The 25,016-nt window shown below is 45.4% G+C and overlaps 1 protein-coding gene across 3 annotated transcripts in view; it reads right to left on the reverse strand.

Moving 5' to 3' along the window:
* Positions 1-25,016, reverse strand: part of DMRT1 (doublesex and mab-3 related transcription factor 1) — a 106,509-nt gene that overhangs the window by 21,288 nt on the left and 60,205 nt on the right. Inside the window, exon 4 of one of the 3 annotated variants that reach the window (XM_081802815.1) lies at positions 22,899-23,046. The exons of 1 other annotated variant lie outside the window; for it this stretch is intronic. In XM_081802815.1, coding sequence (XP_081658941.1) covers positions 22,899-23,046 — 148 coding nt within the window. The remainder of the gene's footprint in view (positions 1-22,898; positions 23,047-25,016) is intronic. One more of the 3 variants, XM_081802816.1, reaches the window with a different exon arrangement.

Genomic DNA, 25,016 nt, shown 5'->3' on the forward strand with positions numbered 1-25,016 from the left:
GAAGAAGAAGGTAGCGGGAGGGGAAGAATGAAGCGGGGGAAATCGGAGGGGTAGACGAACCATGAGAGACGATGGACTCTGAAAAACAAACTGAGGGTTCTAGAGGGGAGGGGGGTGGGAGGATGGGTTAGCCTGGTGGTGGGTATTGAGGAGGGCACATTCTGCGTGGAGCACTGGGTGTTATGCACAAACAATGAATCATGGAACACTTCATCTAAAACTAATGATGTAATGTATGGGGATTAACATAAGAATAAAAAAAATATATACCATGATGTCTATATGTAGAACAGTAATACTTTATGACACATTCCCTATTATTATAAGTGTGATATTATAATACAGGCACAAATAAAATGTTTGGAATAAAGTCAAATTTAAAGCATGTCAAAATCCAGATGCTTGAATCAAGCTTGGCTCCATGGACACAAAAGATGTGGTTACTTACAAATAAGAGATATAAGATTCAGGGGACAAGAGATTCTGTCCTCAAAAGACACCTGCTACCCACAGACCAAAATATCTGAGATGCCACCATTAAAGATTCATTTCTTCAGAATAAACACTGACGTCCTTTGAAAATGCAAATAATCAGGAGAACTATGACATAAAGCCAGTCTTATTTTACCATGTTATTTATCATTCTCTTAAAAGAGGGGGGCCACAGGGGAGCGGGCTCCAGAGAGTAAGAACAAGGCCTAGAGGGGCACCTGGGTGGCTCAGATGGTTAAGCGTCTGCCTTCGGCTCAGGTCATGATCCCGGGGTCCTGGGATCGAGTCCCGCATCGGGCTCCCTGCTAGGCGGGGGGCTTGCTTCTCCCTCTGCCTCTGCCTCTCTCTCTCTCTCTCTCTGACTCTCATGAATAAATAAATAAAACATTTAAAAAAAAAAAAAAAGAACAAGGCCTAGATGTGTGTGTGCCCTGACTCTGTGAGAAAGCTGGATAGGATGCTGAAAGCCAACCCTATCAATCCCTCCATTTCTTTCCTGGAATTGGCCCTGCCTAAAACACAGTCAAGTGTAATCTTTCTAAGAATTTTGGCAGGCAAAAACTCCATCGGGAACATACAATTAAGATCATGCAATTCCTAAAAAAAAACAATGATAGTAACTACAACTTACTGAACACTGACCACATGCTATATGCAATAGTAATCCTTTGTCATACATTACTTTGCTCGATTCACCCTAAAAAAACTTAATGAGATGCATTCTCACCTTCAACTTATGGGTGTAAAAACTAAAGTTCAGACGGAGGAAGACACCTGTCCAGGGTCATGTGGCACTAAGTGACAACCCAGGTCTGGCTGACACCAAACTCAATGTTCCATTATTCAATGGTGCCTCATCCCCCCCCCCAAAAAAAATTACAAAGGAAAAGAAAGTAATTTGACCACGAATCACTGCTGAAGCCCCCAAACCAACCACATTCTCTGAATGGTCACTCATACTTTTAATCTTTCTTTAAATACATGTATTTTGGTTAAGAAAGGTAAAAAGAGCTTCTTTCCCAGGATGCCTTTCCTGCCTTTCTTACCACAATAAATCATCTCTAGAATGCGGAAATTCATCAGTAACTGGAAGCTTCTGGTGAATCTTCAGCATGTTAATCTCAACCGGTCTTTCCAGTCCCTTTCCCTGGCTGATGTTCCCAGATAGAAAGGAAGGCTGTTTGGCCATGGGCCATAGATGCCACCATCCCAAAAACTTCTGGACTCTAAGGAAATAAAAATAATTCCCATTACCCAAAATCCAGGACATAAGGGTTAGGCAGCTCTGTGTTACTTTCATGGAAAACAGAGCTGGATTAATTCATTGTCCTATGTGATTTGAAATGAGATTCCTACGAACAAACAGAACTAAATGCCTCTGGTGCCTGACTTACATCCACACAACTTTATGTTGGCTTTTAATCCTTTCCTCACTCCTCCTCCTTGGAACTACCACCCAATACATCACAGCACACCAGTCCTTGTTGTTTCGAGTTCTGCTCTTCAGTAGAACCCAAGTTGAGACAGACATCCTTTATATCCCACCAGGTAGCATAATATAGTGGTCACAGGGGTGGGGTGGGGAGCACAGACAGGAAAGACAGATGTGAGTTCAAATCCTGGCTATGCCATTCATTGGCCCCATTATTATTTTTTTTTTTTACGATTTTTATTTATTTGAGAGCGAGAGAGAGACAGAGAGAGACAGCAAAGTGGAGAGGGGGTAGAGGGAAAGGGAGAAGCAGACTCCCCGCTGAGCAGGGAGCATGACACGGGACTCCATCCCAGGACCCTGGGATCATGACCTGAGCCGAAGGCAGGCGTTTAACTGACTGAGCCACCCAGGCGCCCCCACTGGCCCCTTCTTTGGGAAACTGACTTACTGAAGCCTGTTGGCTTTATTAACACAAATACCCATACACGTTTTCGGTTGGGATTGAAAGAAAAATCTGGAAATAATTTCAAAAATCTCTTTAAGAACAACTCGCATTAGGTCAATCAAAATCTACACATAAACAAAAAAATTCATCTGATGGTGCTAGAAATGACCAATAAAACCAATGAACCTTTGGAAAATCTGAACATGAACACAAGAAACATATAAAGAGAAAAGCATTAAACACAAGACAGTAGATGTAGGCACAGGCGTAGTATTTTTAAAAATTTAAGAGACTGTTGTAATTTCATATCATTCTGTTTCATCCTATGAGCTTATGACAACCGTGACGCAAGGAACATGATAAGAATACCAAAAAAGGGGTGCCTGGGTGGCTCAGTCCTTAAGCGTCTGCCTTCGGCTCAGGTCATGATCCCAGGGTCCTGGGATCAAGCCCCGCATCAGGCTCCCTGCTCAGCGGGGAGCCTGCTTCTCCCTCTCCCTGTGCCTGCCGCTCTCCCTGCTTGTGCTCGCTCTGTCTCAAATAAATAAAAGCTTAAAAAAAAAAAAAAAAACACCAAAAAAGGAAAGTAGGTTGAGCTCACTTATGGTGGTAAGTACAGAAGTCCTAATAAAGAGAGGTAAAGTGAACCCAACAATGTATTAAAAAGATAGTGCCTCATGACCAAGTAAGATTTATTCTAGGAATATAAGGATAATTCTACATTAGGAAATCCATTAATGTGATTTACTACGTTAAAAAGAGAAAAAAATCATATGGCTATTTTAATGGATGCCAAAAAGACATGTGATATAAAGGTAGGGCCCACTCCTGTAGATATCCATGGCATTACCGTAACACACACTGGAGAGCGAGGGAACACAAAGTACATCAATCTATACGTCAGAAACAATAAAAACCTCACTCTGAAACCTGCTTTTCTGTATTTCTGTATTTTCTGATTTCTGTATTAGTTGATTTTTTTCCCCAATGATCTTGTACTGCTTTTTGAAAAAATAACAATAGCAATGGCCTAGCATGAAGCCTTGAACTAGGAGTTAGGCAAAGAACCACCCAAAGCCATCTCCAGGCAGTTGTGGTCTGTAGTAAGTGCCAATAAAGAAATAATAAAGTTCAAAGAACAAATGAGGAGAAATGAGGAGTATTAACAGAAAGGGACGCTTGGGTGGCTCAGTCCGCTAAGCATCTGCCTTCAGCTCAGGTCACGATCCCAGGGTCATGGGATGGGGCCCCGCATCGGGCTCCCTGCTCAGTGGGGAGTCTCCTTCTCCTTCTGCCGCCTCCCCCAGCTCGTGCTCTCTCTCTCTCTGACAAATAAATAAATAAATCTTTAAAAAAAAGAATATTAACAGAAAATAGGAACAACTATTTTTAGTATGTGTGGAGAAATTTCCTTCTCCAGCAGGACCAGGGAGAACTAACCCTGTTGTAGTTCATTTTGGAGCAACTCATGATCTACGAGTTCTAGAGCCGGCTACTTCAAGAAGAGGACGCAGCCGATGAGGGTGCTGGGAGCACCAGGGAGGGAGTACAGATTGTTCCCGTACATGGGACAACTGGGAGGGAGTTCCACAGCAACAAGCAGTTAAAAGTCCTTAATAGCCTGGTGAGTGGCTCCCGGAGCAGAGGGTGGACACCAGGGTCACCTCAAAAAGAAAGATCTTGAACCATCCAGGACACACAGATGAGCAGGAGTGAGGTCAGGATGCAGCAGTTATGGAAACAGGAAGGCTTTTTAGGGGAAAGGGTCCATGAGGGATGACTGTGGTGTCACTGGTGCCCTGGGGGCATCCCTAGAACACTGGGGCTGAGGCAGCTCAACCAGGGAGGGGCCGGGGGGCAGTTAGAAGGCCACCCTGGAGCTGACAACCCCACGACCCCTCCTCTCCCGGATCAAGGATTGCCTCAGACCTTGGCATAAACTTAAGACTGTTACACAGCCCTGTAAAATATATATACACACATACATATATTTTTTTAGGATTTTATTTATTTGACACAGAGAGAGCGACAGCAAGAGAGGGAACACAAGCAGGAGGAGTGGAAGAGGGAGAAGCAGGCTTCCCGCGGAGCAGGGAGCCCGATGCGGGGCTCAATCCCAGGACCCTGGGATCATGACCTGAGCTGAAGGCAGATGCTTAATGACTGAGCCACCCAGGCGTCCCTATATATATATATATATTTTTTTTTTAAAGATTTATCTATTTTTTTAGAGAGAGAGAAAGAGTGTGTGTGAATGGGAGAAGTGCAGAGGAAGAGAGAGAATCCTGAGGTAGACACCCTGAGGTGCATGGAGCCCGACACAGGGCAGGAACCCAGGACCCCGAGATCATGACCTGAGCCAAAACCAAGGGTCAGCTGCCCAAGCGACTGAGCCACCCAGGCACCCCAATCCTGTGAATGTATGTAATGCCACTGAACTATACACGTTAAAATGGCAAAAATGGCCAATTTTATGTTTTATGTATATATATACACATACACACACACACATATGTATGTGCGAGAAAAAGCATAATCACAAATCAACGATTATTAGTGCTTCACGGAGAGAGGCGTTGCGGATGCGGCCCAGCAAGCCTTATGGAACAGGTAAGTGGAGGAAGACAGTGGCCCAACCGAAAGGAAAAGAGAAGAGAAGGAAGACCAGAGAAGGAGACACGGAGACGGTTCTTTCAGCCAGTGCGGGCGGAGAGCACGGCTCACGGCGCTGGAACCAGCTCCATCACACCAGCCGAGTGCACAGCTCCACCACGAAGGGCCGGACCTCCAAGGCCCTGAATCTGCAAAAGGAACGAACGCAGCCCTCTGAACAGTCTCTGTCAACACCCAAGGTGAAGGAGAACCAGGGAGCACACGCCTTTCATACAGAAGTAGCGCCCAACAACCCAACCAGAGAAATGTGTTTTCCAAAGCGTGGTTCCCTCGCCCAGGAAGGTCTGGGGCGAGACGGCACGCCCTCTCCCCCGGCCCCGGGCCCCACCGGCTTAGGCGAGGCACCCGTCTGAGGCAAGGCTGACACCCACAGCGGGTACGATTACCATCAAGTGTTCCCAGCCTCGAGAATGATCTGGGGATAATTGCGCTTGCTGCGCGGGGACCCTTTCCTATCAGTGCACAGAACAATACCCGATAAACCTCTCTGGTTTACAGCAGCTAAGTGCTATTCACAGGATTAAAAAATGAGCAAATCATTTGCCTCCATTTCCTGGAGACAAACATTTGGTTTGATAAGTAAACAAAAAGTCATTTATACTCAAAAGACCACTCGCATGGATAGAAACAGTTCTGATTTACTCCACGGGCTCTGGACAGGGTGTCATTCATTTCAGTCCACTTAGCGCTGTAACAACTGCTTTTCAAAAACCGACATTGATTCATGAAAATGAACATACGGACTCTCTGCAGCATAAACCCCGACAGCCTCGGGCAACAGAAATGTAGTACAAGGCACTGGAGGCTGGGATGAGGAAGTGAGCAATTACGCCGGTATTTAACGCAATCTATTGCTCATCAGAAAAGCGCTTAGCACCGGAGTCAGACCCAGACAGCCACTTAACTGTCCCCTCCAGCGATTACACTCTCTCAACCCAGGAGTGTGTCAAATTAAAACAACTACACATTGACTTTTTGCTTCTGTAAACATTAAGGGGTGATTGACAACTTCAGCTGCTGCCAGCCAGGCATTATCATCCGCCCCTTCTTGCTTCTCTGCTCCCTGCTGCGTAGACTGTCTCCTTAGCAAGATTCCCACGGAATGCCGAAGGGTTTCAGGGCTTTCCCCCCAGGGGCTCACCTAAGGAGGGTCTACCATCTCTTACATGTGACCAGCTTCAGATGACCTTATAAAAACTGGGCATTTTAAAATGTAATATTTGTCGTTGTCTTTTAGGAAAGCTCTACGCACTTCCAGTTAGGAAAATGGAAAAGCAGCCAGTCTTTTTCCCGCACTACTATTCTCACTGCTCTACTATGATCCTGATTTCGGAAGGATTCCCTTCCCTTCTTATCCTCTTCTCCTTTATTTCACAACTGTAAGGTAGGTGGATAAAAGGTATAGTGAGACAGCAGAGAGAGACAAGTAAACAAAAGTAAAAAAAAATAAGCAAGAAGATCTGTTCACCACTGATATCCTGGTGAATCATCAACTGGCAACGTGACAGGCTTGTTCTGTGGAATCGACATGCAATGCCTAATGTTCTCTGATGATCATCGAAAAAGGCCACAGGCAAGTGTCAAGCGTTAACCCGTCTGACACTCTTCCCCCTTGGTGCCAAGACCGTTCAAAGGGGAAAGGAGTCTTCAATAAGGGAAAACTGGATATCCACATGCAAAAGAGTGAAGTTGGACCCTTCTTATACAAAAATGAACTCAAGATCGATCAAAGATCTAAATGTTACAGCTAAAAGTACAGAACTCTTAGAAGAAAACATGGGGGATGGGGAGCTTCATGACGTTAGTTTTGGCGATGGCTTCTTGGATACGACCCCAAAAGCATATGCAACAGAAGCAAAAACAGACAAACTGGATTTCATCATGATTAAATATGTCTTTGTATCAAAGGATAAAACACAATCCAGAGTGAAACTCACAGAAGCGGAAATCATATTTGTAAATGGTATCTCTGATCGGGGATCCAAGCCACTTTTCCCCTCCTGGTTTTAATGCAAGCAATCCTTGGCAAGTCCCTAAGGACTCACATGCTCACATGCCACCCCGTGGCCAGAAGACAAGTTTTCTACCCATTCATGGACTGAGATCAACCAAGTTCTAGTATACTCACTCACTTCCATCTGTTATTTAAAGTTAAAAGTATGCAGCACAAGTCAGGTCCAAAGATCAGCTAATGTTAACCAGTATTCAGTTATTCCTCCCCTAATTAGTCCTCCTCAACCCCACAGATTATTTGAAGAAAGGCTGAAGTTGCCACAAGAGTTAGACTTCGATTACATTTGCTGAATGTGTATATATATAATTTATTTATTTATTTTAGTAATCTCTACACTCAATGTGGGGCTCAAACTCAGGACCCTGGGATCAAGAGTCACACTCTCTTCTGACTGAGCCCTCCAGGCACCCCAAAAGTTACCTTTAAAACGGTGTTTGTTAGGGGCGCCTGGGTGGCTCAGTCCGTTAAGCGACTGCCTTCGGCTCAGGTCAGGATCCCAGGGTCCTGGGATCGAGCCCCGCATCGGGCTCCCTGCTCAGCGGGGAGCCTGCTTCTCCCTCTCCCGCTCCCCCTGCTTGTGTTCCCTCTCTCGCTGTGTCTCTCTCTGTCAAATAAATAAATCTTTTTTTAAAAAAAAAAAAGGTGTTTGTTGAACTTGTGTTACTCCTTTGTTTCAGGTTTAAACACCACGCTGCCCCTTCTGTAACAAAACAGGCCCCACTTGTGCCGGATGGAACTACTGTCCAAGAGAACAGCTGTGGTGACGGGTGGGTCTTATTTCTGCATTATCCAATATGCAGCCGCCACCCACACATGGTTGCCCTAGAATGTGGCTAGTGTGACAGCACTTGATTTTGGATTTTAGTTTGCTGACGTTAAAATAGCCCTATGTACGTAGAAGCTTCTGTATTAGATGGTAAGGCCTCAGAGAGCAGGCCAAAGACAGGAGCTGCAATGCTGACCGTCTGAGGTTGGACAGACAGACAGACGTGGGGTCAGGAGACAGGCCAAGCTGCATCACTTATTCTCTACTGAGCAGTTTGCTCTGCTCTAAAATAAGGTCAATGATTTTTGCTCTACCTGCCTGTGGATTCACAGAAGGATACTCAGTCTTTGTCCCTGGTTCCTGGCACAGGGCTCCCAAAACCCCTGGAATTTCCTGAGTGGTAAGAGTGACAGAAGCCTCTTTGATTCTGATAAGGTGGCACTTGGTGGGCCCCTAGATAGCTTTAGGATGGGGGCTGAGCACCAGAAAGACCCAGCCTTAGAAACAAGGAAATTCTAGCTATACCCCATCAACATCCAGGGAGAGGTGCCAATGGCCAATCATCTAATCAATCATGCCTAATGATGAAGCCTCCATAATGACAAGGTTTCAGAGAGCTTCTGGGTTAGTGAACACATCAAAGTGCTGGGGGGTTGGTGCCCCTAAAAAGAGCAAAGAATCTCTCCACCCTCTCCCCATTCTTTGCCCTATACATCTCTTCCACTTGGTTATTACAGAGTCACATCCTTTATATTACACCAGTGATCCTGTGTGTGAAGGCCCCAAAATCTCATTTGCTGGGAAAATAAGCAAAGACTAATTTAATTTGTAGCATCACCCTGGCGATAAAGGTCATGCAGGGCACTACAAGGGCAAAGAGGACAAGGAATTGGAAATCCTTTTCCCAAAATCAGAAATAGGAGAAAAAAAGGAAGTAACCAAATTCTAGGGGGAAAAATGTGGGAAAGAAGAGCACAATCTGGAAAAGAAGTGCTCTGGGTGAATGGGGTGTGTGTGACCGTGGAACTCTCCATCTCTGCAAAACACCCCAGTTTTAGGGATCTGACTGTCAGATGAGGGCCTGCCATGGGCTGGGCTTGGCACGTCAGAGAGTGTGGAAGGTGAGTGAGTGGTCAGCAAATTCCAGATATTCGGCATGGGACCAGGAAACACACTGGCTCACCAGGTCTCAGCGTCCTTCTCCTGTGTCCAAGAACCTCAGCAAGAGGAGGAGACATTTAGAAACACTAAACTCTTCAACAGTGTTACAGGTTTCATTGTGTCTCCCCAAATCCCTATGTTGCTGCCCTAGCCCCCCAAGGAGACTGCACTGGAAACTGGGCCTTTAGGGAGATTAAGTGAATTTCAACGCGGTCGTAAGGGTGGAACCTGGTTGGACAGGACTAGCGTTCTTCCAAGAAGAGCAAGACAGGGGGCACCCAGGGGGCTCAGTCAGTTGAGCATCTCTGGATTTTGGCTCAGGTCATGACCTCAGGGTTGAGCCCCATGTAGGCTTCTACACTCAGTGGGGAGTCTGCTTGAGATTCTCTCCCTCTGCCCCTCCACGCTCTCACGCACTCATTCTTTCTCAAATAAATAAATCTTAAAAAAAAAAGAAGAAGAGCGAGGGAGATGAAAGCTCTTCCTCTTTCTGACTCTGACACAGAGAGACAAGGCCGTGTGTGGTCACAGCGAGGCAGCAGCCAAACCCCAACCGCACCTCGACCTGGGACTTCTAACCTCCGGAAGTGTGAGAAAGTAAGTGTGTAATTTAAGCCGCCCAGTCTGTGCTCTCCTGCTACGGGAGCCCTAGCAGAACAATGTAAACAGTGTCAGCATGAAACAGGGAAACCACACAGCCCCGCCTGTTCAATGTCCGTAAACATCAGTTCCTCTCCTTTCACACAGTAGGTTCTACTCATTCCAGGCATTCATGTGCCGAGTTGGAAGAGCTGGAGGTTTACTAAAACGAGATTACACACGTATTTCACCTCAAGAATCTTGTGGTTTCATAGTTTTTGTGGGGCCCTGCAATAGTTTTTGAACTCAAAATAAACTCAGCCCTTCCACATGACGGAATATTATTTTGCCATAAAAAGGAATGAAGCACTGTTGCATGGTACAATGTGGACGAACCTCAAAGACATAATACTAAGGGAAAAAAGCTGGACATAAAAGGTCCCGTAGGATTCCATTTCTACAAAATGCCTACAATAGGCAAATCCAGAGAGACAAGAAAATAGGACAGCAGCTTCCAGGGGCTGGGAGGGAGGCGCAAGGAGGAGTGACTGCATATGGGGAATCCTTTTGGGACGATGGAAACATTTCTGGGATTAGGTTGCAGTGATGACTGCACAATTTTGTCAATATACTAAAAACCACTGAACTGTATGTTAAAGAGATGAATTTTATGGTGTGTGAACTATGTATCAATAAAGCTGTTATAAGCAAACAAATAAATAAATCAAGCCCCATGCCACCTCTCTAACCACGTAAGTAACAAAGGCAAAACATGCCCGGACAGGGCTGCATATTTGGAACATCTGCCCACAAAGGTTGGTTGTAACCCTGGTTTCTCTAACTGTACTCAGTGGGGAGTCTGCTTGAGATTCTCTCCTCCCCTTGGGTTACAGAGAGACCTCAACCAAGTCCCGAACAAGAGCAAGACGGCTGGGCACATGGCTATGCCCTTCCACAGCCCGCAGAGTTAAGGCTGGTTTCCTGTGGACACGAAGGGAAGGGCATGAGTCCCCAGGATCTGCTGACATTTAAGGGTGACCGTCCCACACTCTCTGCCATGTTCACATCCTAGGCAGGATGCCAGGTCCACAGACAGCAGGCTCTCCAGGTTACTACCTGTGTACTGACCGAGCCATCAGCTTACGTCCTGGTGGGGGTTTGGGAAGGGGACAGAGAGGACCTGGTCCTGCTGAGAGTTTTGAGAGTCACTGTTATGCCTGGTAAAGTTGTACGAGAACACAACTGAACCAAACGCACAGAGAGTATAAATTTCCATTCTGATTCTGAGCGGCAGTGGGTTAAATTGTATTTGCTGCTGTATTAATGGATCTAAACCATAAAACATGAAAAAAGAAATGTGTGGACCCATGAATTACCCAAACGGAGGAAGAAACACTACAGTTAATGTGGACAAGGATAACTTATAATCCAGAAACTCTTCACTGAGAAAGGCATGAATAGCTTTAACCAAAGTAGGAAACCACTCCATGCATGATCAGACCTGCCTCTTGTACGATTTTGATAGAAACACAAATGAAGCAACTCTTGGGACGCCTGGGTGGCTCAGTCGGTTAAGTGTCTGCCTTCGGCTTGGGTCATAATCTCAGGGTCCTGGAATCGAGTCCCGTATCGGGCTCTCTGCTCTGCAGAGGGCCTGTTTCTCCCTCTCCCCCTGCTCTTCTCTCTCTCTGCCAAATAAATAAAAAAATCTTTAAAAAAAAAAAACAAAAAACAAATGAAGCAACTCTTAAAACTGCTGAGTATGCTTCCAGAAAGTACTGCTGTCCTGTGTCCACATTTTTTTTTGCCTTTTACCCCAGGGCCTTAAAACGGTCGTTGAGAGACTTGAATGGAGCATAAGATCGCCAGATTTAGCAAATAAAAACACAGGACGCTACAATTTAAATTTCAGAAAAAATAAGTAATTTTTAGCATAATAAAATACTGTGGATATAGTTATATGAAAATAGTTGTTCAGGGTTTATCTGAAATCTGACTCTTACTGGCCACTCTGTCTGAGCGTGCAGCCCTGAAGGAATGGGCGCGTCAGGCTGACTCGGGGCTCTTCTCTCGCTCCCCTGGCGACAGAGCCCACGGAAGGCTTCTGGCCCCTGTCCCACCTCTAGAGGCCAGCACCATATGCCCGCAGCTGTGTCCCACACTGCTTCAGGAAGCTGGGAAGTGGCATCGTTAATCAATCCCCAGTGAGAAGACATTGCAACTAAGAGGAAAAGAGCAGAGGGCAACGGTGGGAGGGCTGTCTGCCACCGAGTTTCAAGTGGGGGGACGCCCTGCCCTAGACTTGGTGTAAATGGGGGAGAAACCCTGTATTCATTGTAGCACCAGATAGGAAAAGGCCACAAAATGGTTCTCCTAATTTCCCTGCTACACTGAAGAGAGGATTTAAAAATATGTGGTAAGAAGATGATTGTGGGGCTCCAGGGCCTGAATATTATTTTTTTATGGAGCTCATTTTTAATATCAGCACTTTTAGGGTGAATGTAAATAAACCTGATCATGCCATAAATTCAGTGTGCGCTTTTATTTTGCAGATTTCAGCTAAAACACCATAAATCTTTTCTTGGAAGCAGCATCTTTCAAGATAGCAGAGGCAGCACCAGGATTTCGATACCCACTAAGAAAGCAATAAATAAGCAACTGACTTCGGAGACCTCCCCAAGTGCATGTGCTTGGCCGACAGGCGAGGCACTCGAGGAACTGTCCTGTGGGGTTTCTTTGCCCTATATCACAGGGATCGTTCCTGCACACCACAACAATCCCAGGAGAGGGGCTTCCTTGGCTTTGTAAGAAAGGATGGTAAAAATGACCACCGCACACAGAAGCAAGCCCACTCCTCCAACGAAATAGCCATCTACTCTAGTTCCCCCCGAAGACGCCAGTTAGGCCAATTTCAATGAACAACCGCTGGAAGGTCCATAAACGCCCGTCACCATTGTTCACAGCAGAAGCCCGGCTGGAAGCGGACCTCAGCATATACTGGGTACCCCGTGTGTATGTGCAAGGTGGGAAGTATAGGCCTGTATATAAATACATATAAAGCTAACTTTCAGTGTTCGGAAAACAAAAGCTATCCCCATATAACAGCCAAATTCTGACATAACTCAATTTGGACACCTCATCTGGTGTGCACTGCACTCATTCCCAGTGTAAACCCCACGGCGCCGGGCAATGATATATTATAATGTCACAGTGCAATCTGGATTTACTATAAAGGGCCGCGGACGAGCTTCAGAGCAGTAAACATTGCAGCGAGGTGTATTTCACACTGAGCTGGTTTTTATGAAGAACACTTCACCGCCCAGGCACGGCACCCGGATGATGGATGGTGAAAGATGCATGACAAGCTTCATCATTGTTTGTAAATCTTAACTGTTCCTGCTCACTAACTCTGGAGGCAATTTTCAAAGACAGCGGCCGACAGAAGGACAGCACAGTTCTCCTGAAGGTTATTCAAGTTGTACTTGGCCTGGGCCGTGCCTCCGAGGAGCCGAGGAGGGAAAATAAACTGCTGAGTTACTCCACTCCGCACCCGAAAAGCATCACCGAGGCCCAGCAGTTCCGGACCAGAATGAAGAAATCTCCTGCGTGAGGATGTGCGATGCCCCAACCAGAGTGGCTACTGTTGCGTCCAAGTTACTGCCCGCGTGGACGCTGCCTCTTCAGGAATTTTCAAGAGAAATGGTCCTTGAGTGAGTAACGGGATTGGCAAACTCGATGTGTGCCGTGCCCACAAAAGGCTGGGTTCCCTGCACTGATCAGGCAAGGAGGGGACCTGACATCACCCCAGAAACTCTATCGAGATAGAATCAGCACAGGCACCCTGGGCAAGCACTGACTTCTAGTAACTGTGTGCAACCCAGTTACGCCAGGACATGTAGGAATTCCCACAATTGTGGTTTCCAGAGCTCAGACTCTGTGTCCCGCTCTAGATGGTCTTCTTTAGCCCAAAGGAAAACCCCTACAGAGGCCCTGAGTTTTTCGGGAATAAATTAAAGATGTAAAAGCAACCTCATAATAAGCCACTGACAGACCAGGTAGAGCATAAAATACTGCCTCAAAAATTATCTCGGGAAAACAGATAGGCCTTTTCTTCATCCTAATTTCATTTTTTTTTTTTGTCGTTTTTAAGGATTTGAGAGAGAGAGAGAGAGGGAGGAGGGGCAGAGGGAGAGGGGCAGAGGGAGAGAGAATCCTCAAGCAGACTCTCCACTGAGCACGGGGCCCAACGCCAGGCTCAATCTCACGACCCTGGGATCATGACCTGAGCTGAAATCACGAGTTGGGACACTTAACCGAATGAGCCACCCAGGCGCCCCTCGCCCTATTCTTAAAATAACACAGAATAGCCAGAGAAAATAAAAACAACTATAGGAAAGTGGTTGATTGTGTTTCTATTTACACTTATAATTTCAAAGCTGATAACTAGTTATTTAATATTTTAATGTCTGCCTTCATCAAATATTAACAACTCTCTCCTGTTAAATACAAAGAAAATGCACATATAGCCACAAAATTAAAACTTTACTGTGTTAAGTCATAAAGGTGTTCCAAAGTTTATATTTAGTTTTGGGAAGATCAATGTAAATACTACACCTGATATGCTGGTGGGTTTTTTCCAAGGCTACTTTTCAGGGTTTTTTGTTTTTGTTTTTCTGTGACACCAACATGCTATAGAAAGGCACCCCTAGAAGGGGTATTTCTGCATGATGCATATGCTGAAGAAGTAGGCTCTAGAATTTTATCATTACAGAAGAAGAGTTGCTTTTGCATGCGCATCTTTAGACTCAGCAGATAGAATGTTTCCAACCCCCAATCACAGCCATCATTTCCTAAAAAATATTTCACACAGGAGAATGCCAGACTGTTGCCCAGTGAGGCCTCAGACAAGCTAAGTAAAGCATCACTGTGCCTCAGTTTCTCTACTTGCCACTCGGAAATGAGGTCCCTTCTCTCATTGTCTCTGTACCTCAGTGTCCTCATCTATAAAATGGGGATAATTATACGACTAGTAAGAATTAAACGAGCTATCCCCACTGAGTGCACAGAACCTTACTGTAAGAGCTACCTGTCTGTGAGGAGAGGAAGAGGACAGGAGGAAGAGAAACCACAGGATACACCAGCACAGAGAATGCCCAGGGGAGTGGCTCGCAGACCTGTTCCCTGACACTAGCAACAAGGCTCAGAGATGTCACGGCGCTCGCCTACAACCTCCCCACCCTGCCCCAGCCTCTCTGCTTAGTGTGCTTGGTGAGGAAGCTTGACCTTGCTCCCAGGGCTTGACCTTGCTCCCAGGGCTGTGTTATTCATCGAAAACCAGTCTATGCAAAGGAGGAAGTCTTTAAAATTTGAGTTTTCCAAAGGGAATACAGGGAATATTCTACATGATATGAATGCAGGATATGTTGTAGTCTGGAGGCCGTACCCTACCTTTGCCCATGTCAGCTTTATTTCCATGACTGTTTTACCAGAATGCCAGACTCCGGGCCAGTGAGGCACCAGCAGGAAGGGTCCAAGGTTTCTTATTCATTCAAGAACCCATGGACCATCCCAGGAGCCCTCCAAGAACACAGCAGCATGCATGCACCTGGTGAAGTGCAAAGCTGAATGAACATGATTCCTGCCCCGCGTGTGTGAGACCATAGCCCGATGACTCTTGCAGAAAGGCTGTGTGCGTGAACTTCTTCCTTACGTGAGTCTGACCTCCCTCACGTGGGACTCTGGGAAGTGCCTGCTCTCTCTAGATTGCTGGTGGCCTTGTCGGAGGTCAGTGTTTTATGCAGAAGGCATGCTAGGGACCCATCCGTTCTCAACCTTCCCAGTTTGCCTTGTAGGGTGCTCTTCTCATGGAGGAAGAGAAAGAGGTTTTAAGAAACAACGGAAATCTGTGTGTCCTCATCAAACGGCATTTCAGCTCACCTTCAGTGCTATTCTTCAGCTACAAAGGGACCTTCTGGTGTCCTTCCACACTCCTCTTCCCTCGTTCCCTCTGCTTTACTTAGCAAACATACCACATGTAATATATCAAAAATAAGCCCCCAAAGCTGCCTGCTGTTTATTATATGCTTAAAATGATCATGCTTCATCTTCCTCGCTCAGAAGACCACAATGTCTAGCTGATTTCAAGAATCCCAATACACATATGGTTAGTTTCAAACAGGGCCCCTGTAGGTCTAAAAATAGGCCCACCTTAATTATTGTGAGGACTTTATTTGTACAGCCCCCTGCCAGGCATTTGCAGGCACAGAAAGATGTGTAAGACATGGTGGCAGGTCTTCATATGGAGATAAGGGAGTTGACAACCTCTGCCACGCCTTTTTTACATAATTTTTTGTAAAAATTTTTTTGACCCATGTGTAATAGGTTAAGGCTGTTGTTATTTTTTTTCAGCTTTCCAGATGAGGGAAGTGAGGTTGGAAGAGATGAAGCAAGCATGTTACAGTCAGGTCCAGAGCTGGGGACCTCAGCCCAATCTCCTCTCCTGGGGTGGGACCCATCGCCTTGCAAGAACTGACCTCCATGGTCATTGCCGACAAATGCCCCACTTACCTCTCTGTTCAAAGCTAGAGCTGAGGGCGCCTGGGTGGCTCAGTCAGTTAAGTGTCTGCCTTCAGCTCAGGTCATGATCCCAGGGCCCTGGGATCAAGTCCCCTGTCAGGCTCCCTGCTCCGCGGGGAGTCTGCTTCTCCCCCCACCGACTCGTACGCGTGCGTGTGTGCGTTCGCTCTCAAAAATATAAAAAATTAAAAAAAAAAAAAAAGCTAGACCTGAAAATAACAAAGTCACATAAGGAAAACAGTTTACCAGTCAAGTGCTTTTCTTTGAAATTTAGCACATTTCCTGAAGAGTCTGACCTCCCTCAAATCGTTTCCTAAACAATCAAGTCATTTCCTAAAGAGTCAAGTTTAAACTCAACATTCTATAAATATTGCATAAAACATATTCAGCTTTCCTTAAAGAAGAGGAAGAAAAGGGTCAGTGTTTTTCTCCCCTGCAGGCTTGCCATACGCTTCAGAGAATATACACAAAAAAGCGAGCCCTCAGATTCTTTGGCCTGCTCTCCTTCCTGTCTGAGCAGGACTCTAAAACATTGCCAGAACATCTTTCTCCCTGACAAGAAGAACTGCCTGAAATGTCAACACACCCCTTACAGAAAGTAATGGTGGAAGTATGTACAGTATTTTGCCATCTCTTACTGCATTTGGTGATTTATAGAGCTTGCTTCCGTATGGGACATGATTTCATCCTCACAACACCTACCTCCTCACCCTCTATTAAGGGGTGAGGAAAGTAAGGGTCTTGGAGAAGAGTCTTATACTCCCAAGGCTACACAGCTGGTGAGTGGTGCCTCCATTCAGATGCTAAGCACAGAATGCTTCTACCACCCCACCCAGGAGCAGTGGCAGAACGTCACCTCACCTCACCAAAGGGCAGTTCTGACATCCTGGGATCATGAGCAGGGGAGACCTGAGGGTGCTTCCAAGAGGGAGCACCCCCCTTGCTGTTCTCACCTGCAAAACTAGATGGATGATCTTTCGCTAAAATCCAACATGCAGCATGAAGCAAATCCATTCCATGGAAGTGAAAGCTTAACCATTTAGTCGTGACAACTTTGGAGGGGGGCGGGTAGCATAAGCCATCAGTGAAATCAGGCACTTCTAGATTCACTGGGCTACAAAACTGCTAATGTTGAATGGATTCAAAAAGTCACATTTGGGAACACAGACATAACAGAAGGAGCACGAGGCCTTCAACTCAGAGAGGCCCTTCCACTGACTTGGGCCATCTGACCTTTGGGGAAAACATAACGCTCTATATCCTGCTTCATGGATCTGCTGACATCCTATGTGTTCTAAATGAATAATACAAGAACAGCTCATAATACATAATGAGCACCTCAAATGAGTGCTTTTCTTTCTTCTGAAAGAGCAGAGGTTGAATGTAAAGGATCCAAGGATGCCGAAGAAACCGAATGCACCAGCTCTGACGTTCACACTGAGACTGCAGAAGAAGTAGACAAAAAGATCAAAGTATGTTCGTCTTTCTCACTTGAAATGGAAACCTTCTCCCAGGTGTTGGCCAGCCAAGTATACTCTAGGAACTTACACGCAAGACTTCAACATGTAGACAAAGATGCCTGTTAACACCCATTAACATGAGTGTATCTACTAACACAGAGGCATGGCTGTGGAGATCACCTCTTTATCCCGAGTTGAAGAAGCGTGATTTCCAGGGTGCTCCGACCACCACTTCGTGAACCACTTGCATCCGTTACCCTGAAGAGGCCACATTCATGCGTAAGCCAACCTTCCGTGTGGGTACCAGGATCCGTGTTTCTCAAGCTATCTGTGGGGAGGGACCTGTTTTGCTTTGTTTAAAACTTTTTTAAGACTTTATGTTGAAGTAATCTCTACATCCAACGTGGACCTCGAACCTACAACCCCAAGACCAAGAGTTGCAACACTCTACCAAACTGAGCCAGCTTGGCGCTCCTAAAATGTTTTTGTTTCCAATCCGCCATGGTCTGATACTTTCCTAAGATACAACAAAAATGAATTACTAGAATCATAATTTAAAAATGGAAAGTAACACAAGCAAGCTAGGGAAATCGGAACCCTCATATGCTGGCGGGAAGGTATAATGCTGCTGCCGCCACACAGAAGTCTGGCAGCTTCCATAAAAAGTTAAACCCAGAATTACCATACGATCCTACAATTTTGCTGCTGGGTATGTACACGAAGACGTGAACACAGGTCTCCAAACAAAGAACACGAAAATCCACAGCACAGCTCTGCACAACAGCCAAAAAAGGTACAAACAACGCAAATGTCCATCAACTGAAGAACAGAAAAGCAAGATGTGGTTTATCCACAACGAGGGCATCTTAGTAGGCCGTAAAAAGGAGTTCAGTACTAATACCTGCTACAGTGTGGAGGAAGCTCGATAATGTTACGCTCAGTGAAAGAAGCCAGTCACAAAAGGCCACGTATTGTGGATTCCATTTACACGAAACATCCAGAATAGGCAAGTCCATTAAGACAGAAAGCAAATTAGTGGTTGTCAGGGGCTGGGGGAAGGGAGAGTAGGGAATGGCTGCTGAGCAGGTACCCAGTTTCCTTTTGCGGTGATAAAAATGCCTTCAAACTAGATAAAGGTCATGGTTGCCCAACACTGCAAAAGTCCTAAAGGCTGAATTGTATACTTCAAAATGGTTAACAGTTCATTTTGTGATAGGTGGATTTTACCTTAATAAAAAAATGAATTCCTAGAAAAATGAAAGACAAAAAATAAGTCCCAAGTTTCAAACTATATTCAACAGACATAAAATCATGGTGCCAAACTGTTACGAAGTTTTTACTTTTAGTTACTTTACTCACCTCCTCTTAGACCAGTAAAGAGGCCCCCACAGGCCCCCACAGTGGGGCCCGCTGCCCTGGACCCCACCCTGTCTTACTTACTCAGCACCCCACCAGTGTCCCTGACGATGGTGGCCCCCACCCCACACAGCCTGCAGGGCAAACCTTCCCTCTACTGGACCACACAAACCTACTGTGCTATCTCTTTCTTTGAAAAAGAGAAGGTCTTCCTTGAACTCCGCTCCCCTCCAGCTGCTGCCCCGTTCCATGACTCCCCTTACAGCAAAACGCCTTGAAGAAGTGTCTGTGCCCCTGCCCCCATCTTCTCTCCTACACATTCCCAAATGTAGTCAGGCTTTTGTTCCCGCCTCCCCACCCGAATGGCCACTTGTCCAGGTCCTCCCTCATTCCCACCATACAACAGCCGATCATGGTTGATTCCAGCCCTCTTAGCTGACCTATCAGCTTCTTTGGCTCTGTTCACTGAAATGTTTTCTTTGCTCAGCTTGCAAGACAGCATGCCCTGTTAGTTCTCCTCCTCACTTTCTCCTTTGCTGGACTTCTTCATCTGCAACACACCTCCAGACCCTGGAGGGCCCTGGGGCTCAATCTTCAGTCCTTCATTCTGCTCCATCTACACTCACTTCTCTAGGGGCTCTCGTCAGATTGACTTCAAATAACATCTATGCACTGGACTCTTAAGCTTTTATTTCCAGCAAGGATGTCTCCTCTCAACTTGAGATTGAGACTTCATACATCCAATTCCTACTTGACGATCCACTTGGATGACTCATGAACATCTCAAACTTCATGTGCAAAATTAAACTCCTAATTCTCACAAACCTGTTCCCCCCACCACCCCGGTCTTCTTTACCTCAATGAACAGAAACTCTGATTTCCTACTTGGTCAGATAAAAAATTATAGAGTCACCCCCCCTTCTCCCTTCCTGGCACATCCCAAATCCATCAGCAAATCGTGTTGGTTCTATCTTCAAAACAGATCTAGAATTAAACCACCTGTCATCACCAGCACGTTCCCCCCCACCCCCGACTAGCTCACTGCCACCTTTCTCAACGACTACTGCAATGCCTTCCACTGGACTCCGTGCCTCCCCCCTGCACTCCTATAGTCTGTTCTTAGACCACAGCCAGAGTGATCTTCCAAAACCCAGGGCAGACATGTCTCCCATGCCGTGCTTTTGCTAGAAAGCCTGCAATGGGCTTCTCATCTCACTTGAAATAAAAGCCAAAGTGCTTGCAATGCTCTACAAAGTCCTACATGACTGGGCCTCACTGCCTCTCTGGTCTACCTCCTGACACTTCTCGGGATATAGAAGGGGGAGGAAACGCCTCCTAGCCTCTTTACCAAGAAAAACATTAAACAGTAGCAACACAGCAAAAGGAACTTTCCCTGGAATCCCCACCACATTCTATTTGCATGTTGCAATCTCCAGCAAATGCAGAGGAAGACTTTGAACCGGGACTCCTTTCTTTACATGGTAAAGAGAGGTTAAGTTTCTCTTTAAAGAAGGTGAAGAGAAACTGATTTAATGACAAATTTATACTTTAAAGAAAACATTAAACCTACTGAAAACCACTGTTTTTCAAATTACTTACAGTAAGTCCCCACTTAGATCTTCCAAACATAACTTACTTATTAACACGGCCAACCAAAAGACCTCAGCCCATACCTGATGGGCGTGATGAATGCAACAGGTTACTGGCCAGCCTCTGTCACCTCGTCAGAAGTGAATACACTGCTGTCTCGCCCCCCCACCCCCGCCTCCACACCCGGCCACCAGCCTCAGCCCCACTCAGCGGAAGGGCCTAAGCTGTCCCCGAGTGCCTACTTGTACCAATGCTGATGATAAAACTGAGGACCCAGTGCTCCAAGAGAGGACCCCTGGGGTGTCCTTTTGGCCCCCAAACACAACTTTCTCCTCCCTCTTCCCTTCCCACTTGCTCTGTAAGCATTCCAAGCAACACAGAAGCCCCAAATACCATGCATTTGGAAGTCATAAAGCCACATTTCTTTGAACAATTAGCTGAGATTTGGATTTTCTATTGATTCATATTCTCCTTCTCCATGGCTGTTCGAAAGTAGGTATTACGGAGTTTCACTGTAGCTCATCCTAACTAACTCGCTCAGGTGTGAGGCTAGTAGTGAGGGAGAGGGGCACCAGAAGGGTAAGCCTGAGGCCTCCTCACGCCTTCAGACACACGTCTCACCAGCAAAAACGTGAGAAAACCTCACTGCTAGCCACCCTGTCTTTCCCAGTGAGTGCTGGTGCTCAGGTCCTTTCTGTCCTGGACTGTAACCTCTTTCCTTCTGAGCCTTTTCCTTTTCTGCCATAAATTCAAATGCTTCCTGCTCCTCTTCATACCCGTCCCTCTCTGCTCTAATAAATTTCCTCTTATCTTTTCATCTTACTGCCCTGCTCTGAATTTACACCTTTCTCTCAAGAGTGCGAGTGCTTCTGGGAATATTCCATTATTCCTCGAGCAAGAGGCTCAAGCAATTTCTTCCTGAAAGTAGGTTAACTCCTAATTTTCTGTATGAACAAACGTTTCCTTAACTGCTTCATCACTAAATTCTGCACTGATTCCACAGACCATGAGTTAGGATCCTGACCTTCTAGGCTGATGTTTCTTTACAGAGTAGCAAGCTCACTTAAAAAATAATACCTCATTCATTCATTAATTCACTTGCTTAACCAATAAATAACAAATAAAAGGCATCATAGCAGGTAAAAAGATATGTAAAATGTGTTCTCTGTCCCTAAAGAGCTTAAAAGCCAGATAAATACGTAGAATCAAAGACAGTATGAAAGAAGGACCATATGGGCATACATTCCATAATATGGATATTTATAATACAGAGTTGAGCTTGTCCACTCCTGACAAAAAAAATGGTCATTAATGAAAGTCAAAGTGCAATCAATAACGTGTACTTCAGTTCCTCTACAGTTCAAACAGATCCGTTCCCTTGTCCTCTATATTACGCATTAATGAAATCCTCTATTTTATTTCAGTATGGCAAATAAGGCATAACTTGCCCAGCTTTTTTAGACTTCCTTGTCCTGAGTTTGGAAATCAAAGGATGGTTCTGATTCTTGTTCTCTAAACACCTGCTTTACAGTAGAAATAAGTTCTCTGTAGAGTGTCAAGTTATTCAGAGAACAAACCTCTCTTTATTTAGTGGAGGGTGAGTTCCAACAGTCGGGTTTACTACCAAGTCACACACTATTGCCCTGATTTCTACGTACAGTCTCGACTGTATATGCTTCTCACTTTCCTAGATCAAAAGATAAAGCTTAAATATAAAGAACTTAAAAACAGGGCCTAAAAACACAGCAGTCATAAAAGACCTGCCCATCACCACAGTGTAAATGCTGGGGAGGTTAAAATTGAAGTTGAGGAATTGCGTATTTCAAAGCACTTTGGTTCATTAAACAGTCATTTTTTATTTTAAAGCTATTATAACAGAGTTATGTGCATTGCTACTGCATAAAGTCTGAAATCTACTGTATTCAAAAATGTTTTATTAAGTTATTTTATTTCCTCCCCAAAAGATGAATACGCCTTCAATTTTAAAATGGAGAAGTTTTCAATCAAGTATTCAATACAGAGAAATTCACTTTACCAAAAATATCAGGATTTGAGCCACATTTTCCTTTCAACTTGTACTTCGTAGTGCTCCTCCTGAAAATACATTTTTTTTAGCTTTTGATGGGAGCCTCTCATTTTATTCTTGTCACTCCAGGTAGTCAGAAAAGAAAAACGTGATATTAAAGCAAAAGCATTCCATAACGGAATACTGTAAAGGATACTCACAAAGGAGTCACATGGCAACCTCCCAAGAGCTCCTGACTTGCAAGACCTTGGAGAGGTCTAGAGACCCAGTGATGGCTACTCATCCTCCGTCCACCCCAATCCCGGCTGTGCATCCGGACACCTACCACTGGCTTTGGCTTCTGAGTAAGAGGGGCCATCCTCGAAAGTGAAGATTTGGGACACGCTCTGGCCCAGGTAGGAGGGAGGCGGGTAGTAAGAATGCATCCTGTACTGGGAACTCACTGCGTGGCGGTTCTCCGAGTTTTTCATCTGCTTGAGAAAAAAAAAAGAAGGAATACACTGAGCCCAAAGTTGCATTGTACAATGATTACAAGAACTGTCTGATTCTTTAAGAGAATAGCCCATTGTTGTTGGAAGTACCCTCGACCATGAATACGCCTCCCCAGTGCAATGACCCTAGAAACTCTAACTGCATCCTTAAGGTGCCTTTTCTATCTTGGGGTCCCTACTAGAGCCTCTGTGAAGCTGCATTTGGTCACATGATACTCAATTAACAAGCACTAAGGAAAAGAGAGCAATAGAGAGGGGACACCACTGCCTAGAAGCCAACACGTCGCTGTAACTCATTATTTAGCCATAAGCAAGTTATCTGCTTCCTCACTTTCCCTCATGTGTAGAACAGGCGTCTCACCTTAGTTACCTCACTGTGTATATAAAAAGAGTATTTTTAAAAAGACAACACGCAACGCGTGTGTAAGTGTAAGCTGTTGTCATTCGCGCAATGACGCACCCCATACTGTCCTCACGTCTGTAGCAAAAACCCAAGTCTGGAATCTCCACTTCCCACACCCTCCTGTCACCAGGGTCCTGGAGGGGACGTGGATTCTGCAAATAGGACATGAAGGGAGATGGGGAAGGCAGACTCTGCGGTCATGTGTCTTTCTGGCAATCAGACTGCCTTTGGGACACTGGGGCAGCTCTCGTGTAAGGAGCAGCTCTCCACTGCTTCCCGACCTCTCATTCAAAGCCAAGGTGATGTGACCTGAAGACTTGGAAGCCCCCCGACCTTCCGCAAATATGCAGAACTGTTCTGTTTCCTGCACGGCCCCTGGTACAGACACTGAGCATTACAGGGCTGATGCTATCGTCCCAGCAAGAACAGCTAGACTTCAATTATTTATACTGCATTTAAAAAATTAAATTCAGATGGTATTAACTTTATCTAAAAAGTCAATTTAAGGGAACGTTCAGGAAAAATCAATTCCGCCCAAGAATTAAAGAGTAAGTTCAAAATTACATTTTTCAATCAAATGATGCTACTTGATTAAGAAACTCATACTAACATGACGGGCTGGCAGGGTAAACTTATGTACTGGGCTTCCTCAAGATTATCTATGGACATTAAATCTTGGACAATTTTCCAGTGACTGAAGGCCTATGTGTACTTTGAATATTTGGCACTGCTTGCTGCAAAGGCCTGAGCCCCTGACTTCCGTGGGCTAATGTGAGAAGCTCAAGAGACTCATTTTCGACCCTCCCAAGTGCTCCCCGGCACAAATGAATGCTCTGATGGGTGGATTACTGCTTCTTAGAGAAGCAAGGAAGGCTATTCCAATTATTTTCTTTCACTTGAAGTTTATCTGGCAAGTTCCCTTTATCTTTCCTACTCTGTTTCTCTGAAGCATACGAAATGGTACCCCTCCTAGCCCAATTTTCATCTCCTACCATCACATAAATCTTACTAAATAAGAGGGCAAGCAAGCTATGCTTGGAAGTAGCCAAAGGGGAAAAACTGGCTGCCCTTATCGAGCGAGCCCAGGTCAGGAGAGCCATTAAGGGGCCATGAAATCACTGAGGAAGGCAGTGACACTCAGTGGTCACTTAACTGCACAGAACCCATTATCAGTTAGACCAGTGCATCCCAGGGCTCTCTTAATGTGTATGCAAATGGCCTGGGGCTAAGCAGATCCTGATCCAGTAAGTGTGCGGTGGGGCCTCAGTCCGGCACAGTCCCAGGAGATGCTGATTCTGCTGGCTCAAAACCCTCACGCTGGTGACAAGGGACTAGAGTAAATGATCCTTTCTCTCATACTTCACACCTTCAGGGGCCCATGACCAAAAAAGGACCTTCTAAAAAACTCTTTTGATCCATTGTTTATGACCACCAACTTCCCACCTGAACGGAGGGAGGATGGAAATCATGTAAATAACACTATGACTTTTCATGATTTTTTGTTTTATACATGAGATTCCTCAGAGCTAAAGGAACTTTTTCAGGGGTC

This window comes from Leptonychotes weddellii, chromosome 14 (genome assembly GCF_054177405.1).
Source record: "Leptonychotes weddellii isolate Sample4059 chromosome 14, ASM5417740v2, whole genome shotgun sequence".
Lineage (NCBI taxonomy): Eukaryota > Metazoa > Chordata > Mammalia > Carnivora > Phocidae > Leptonychotes > Leptonychotes weddellii.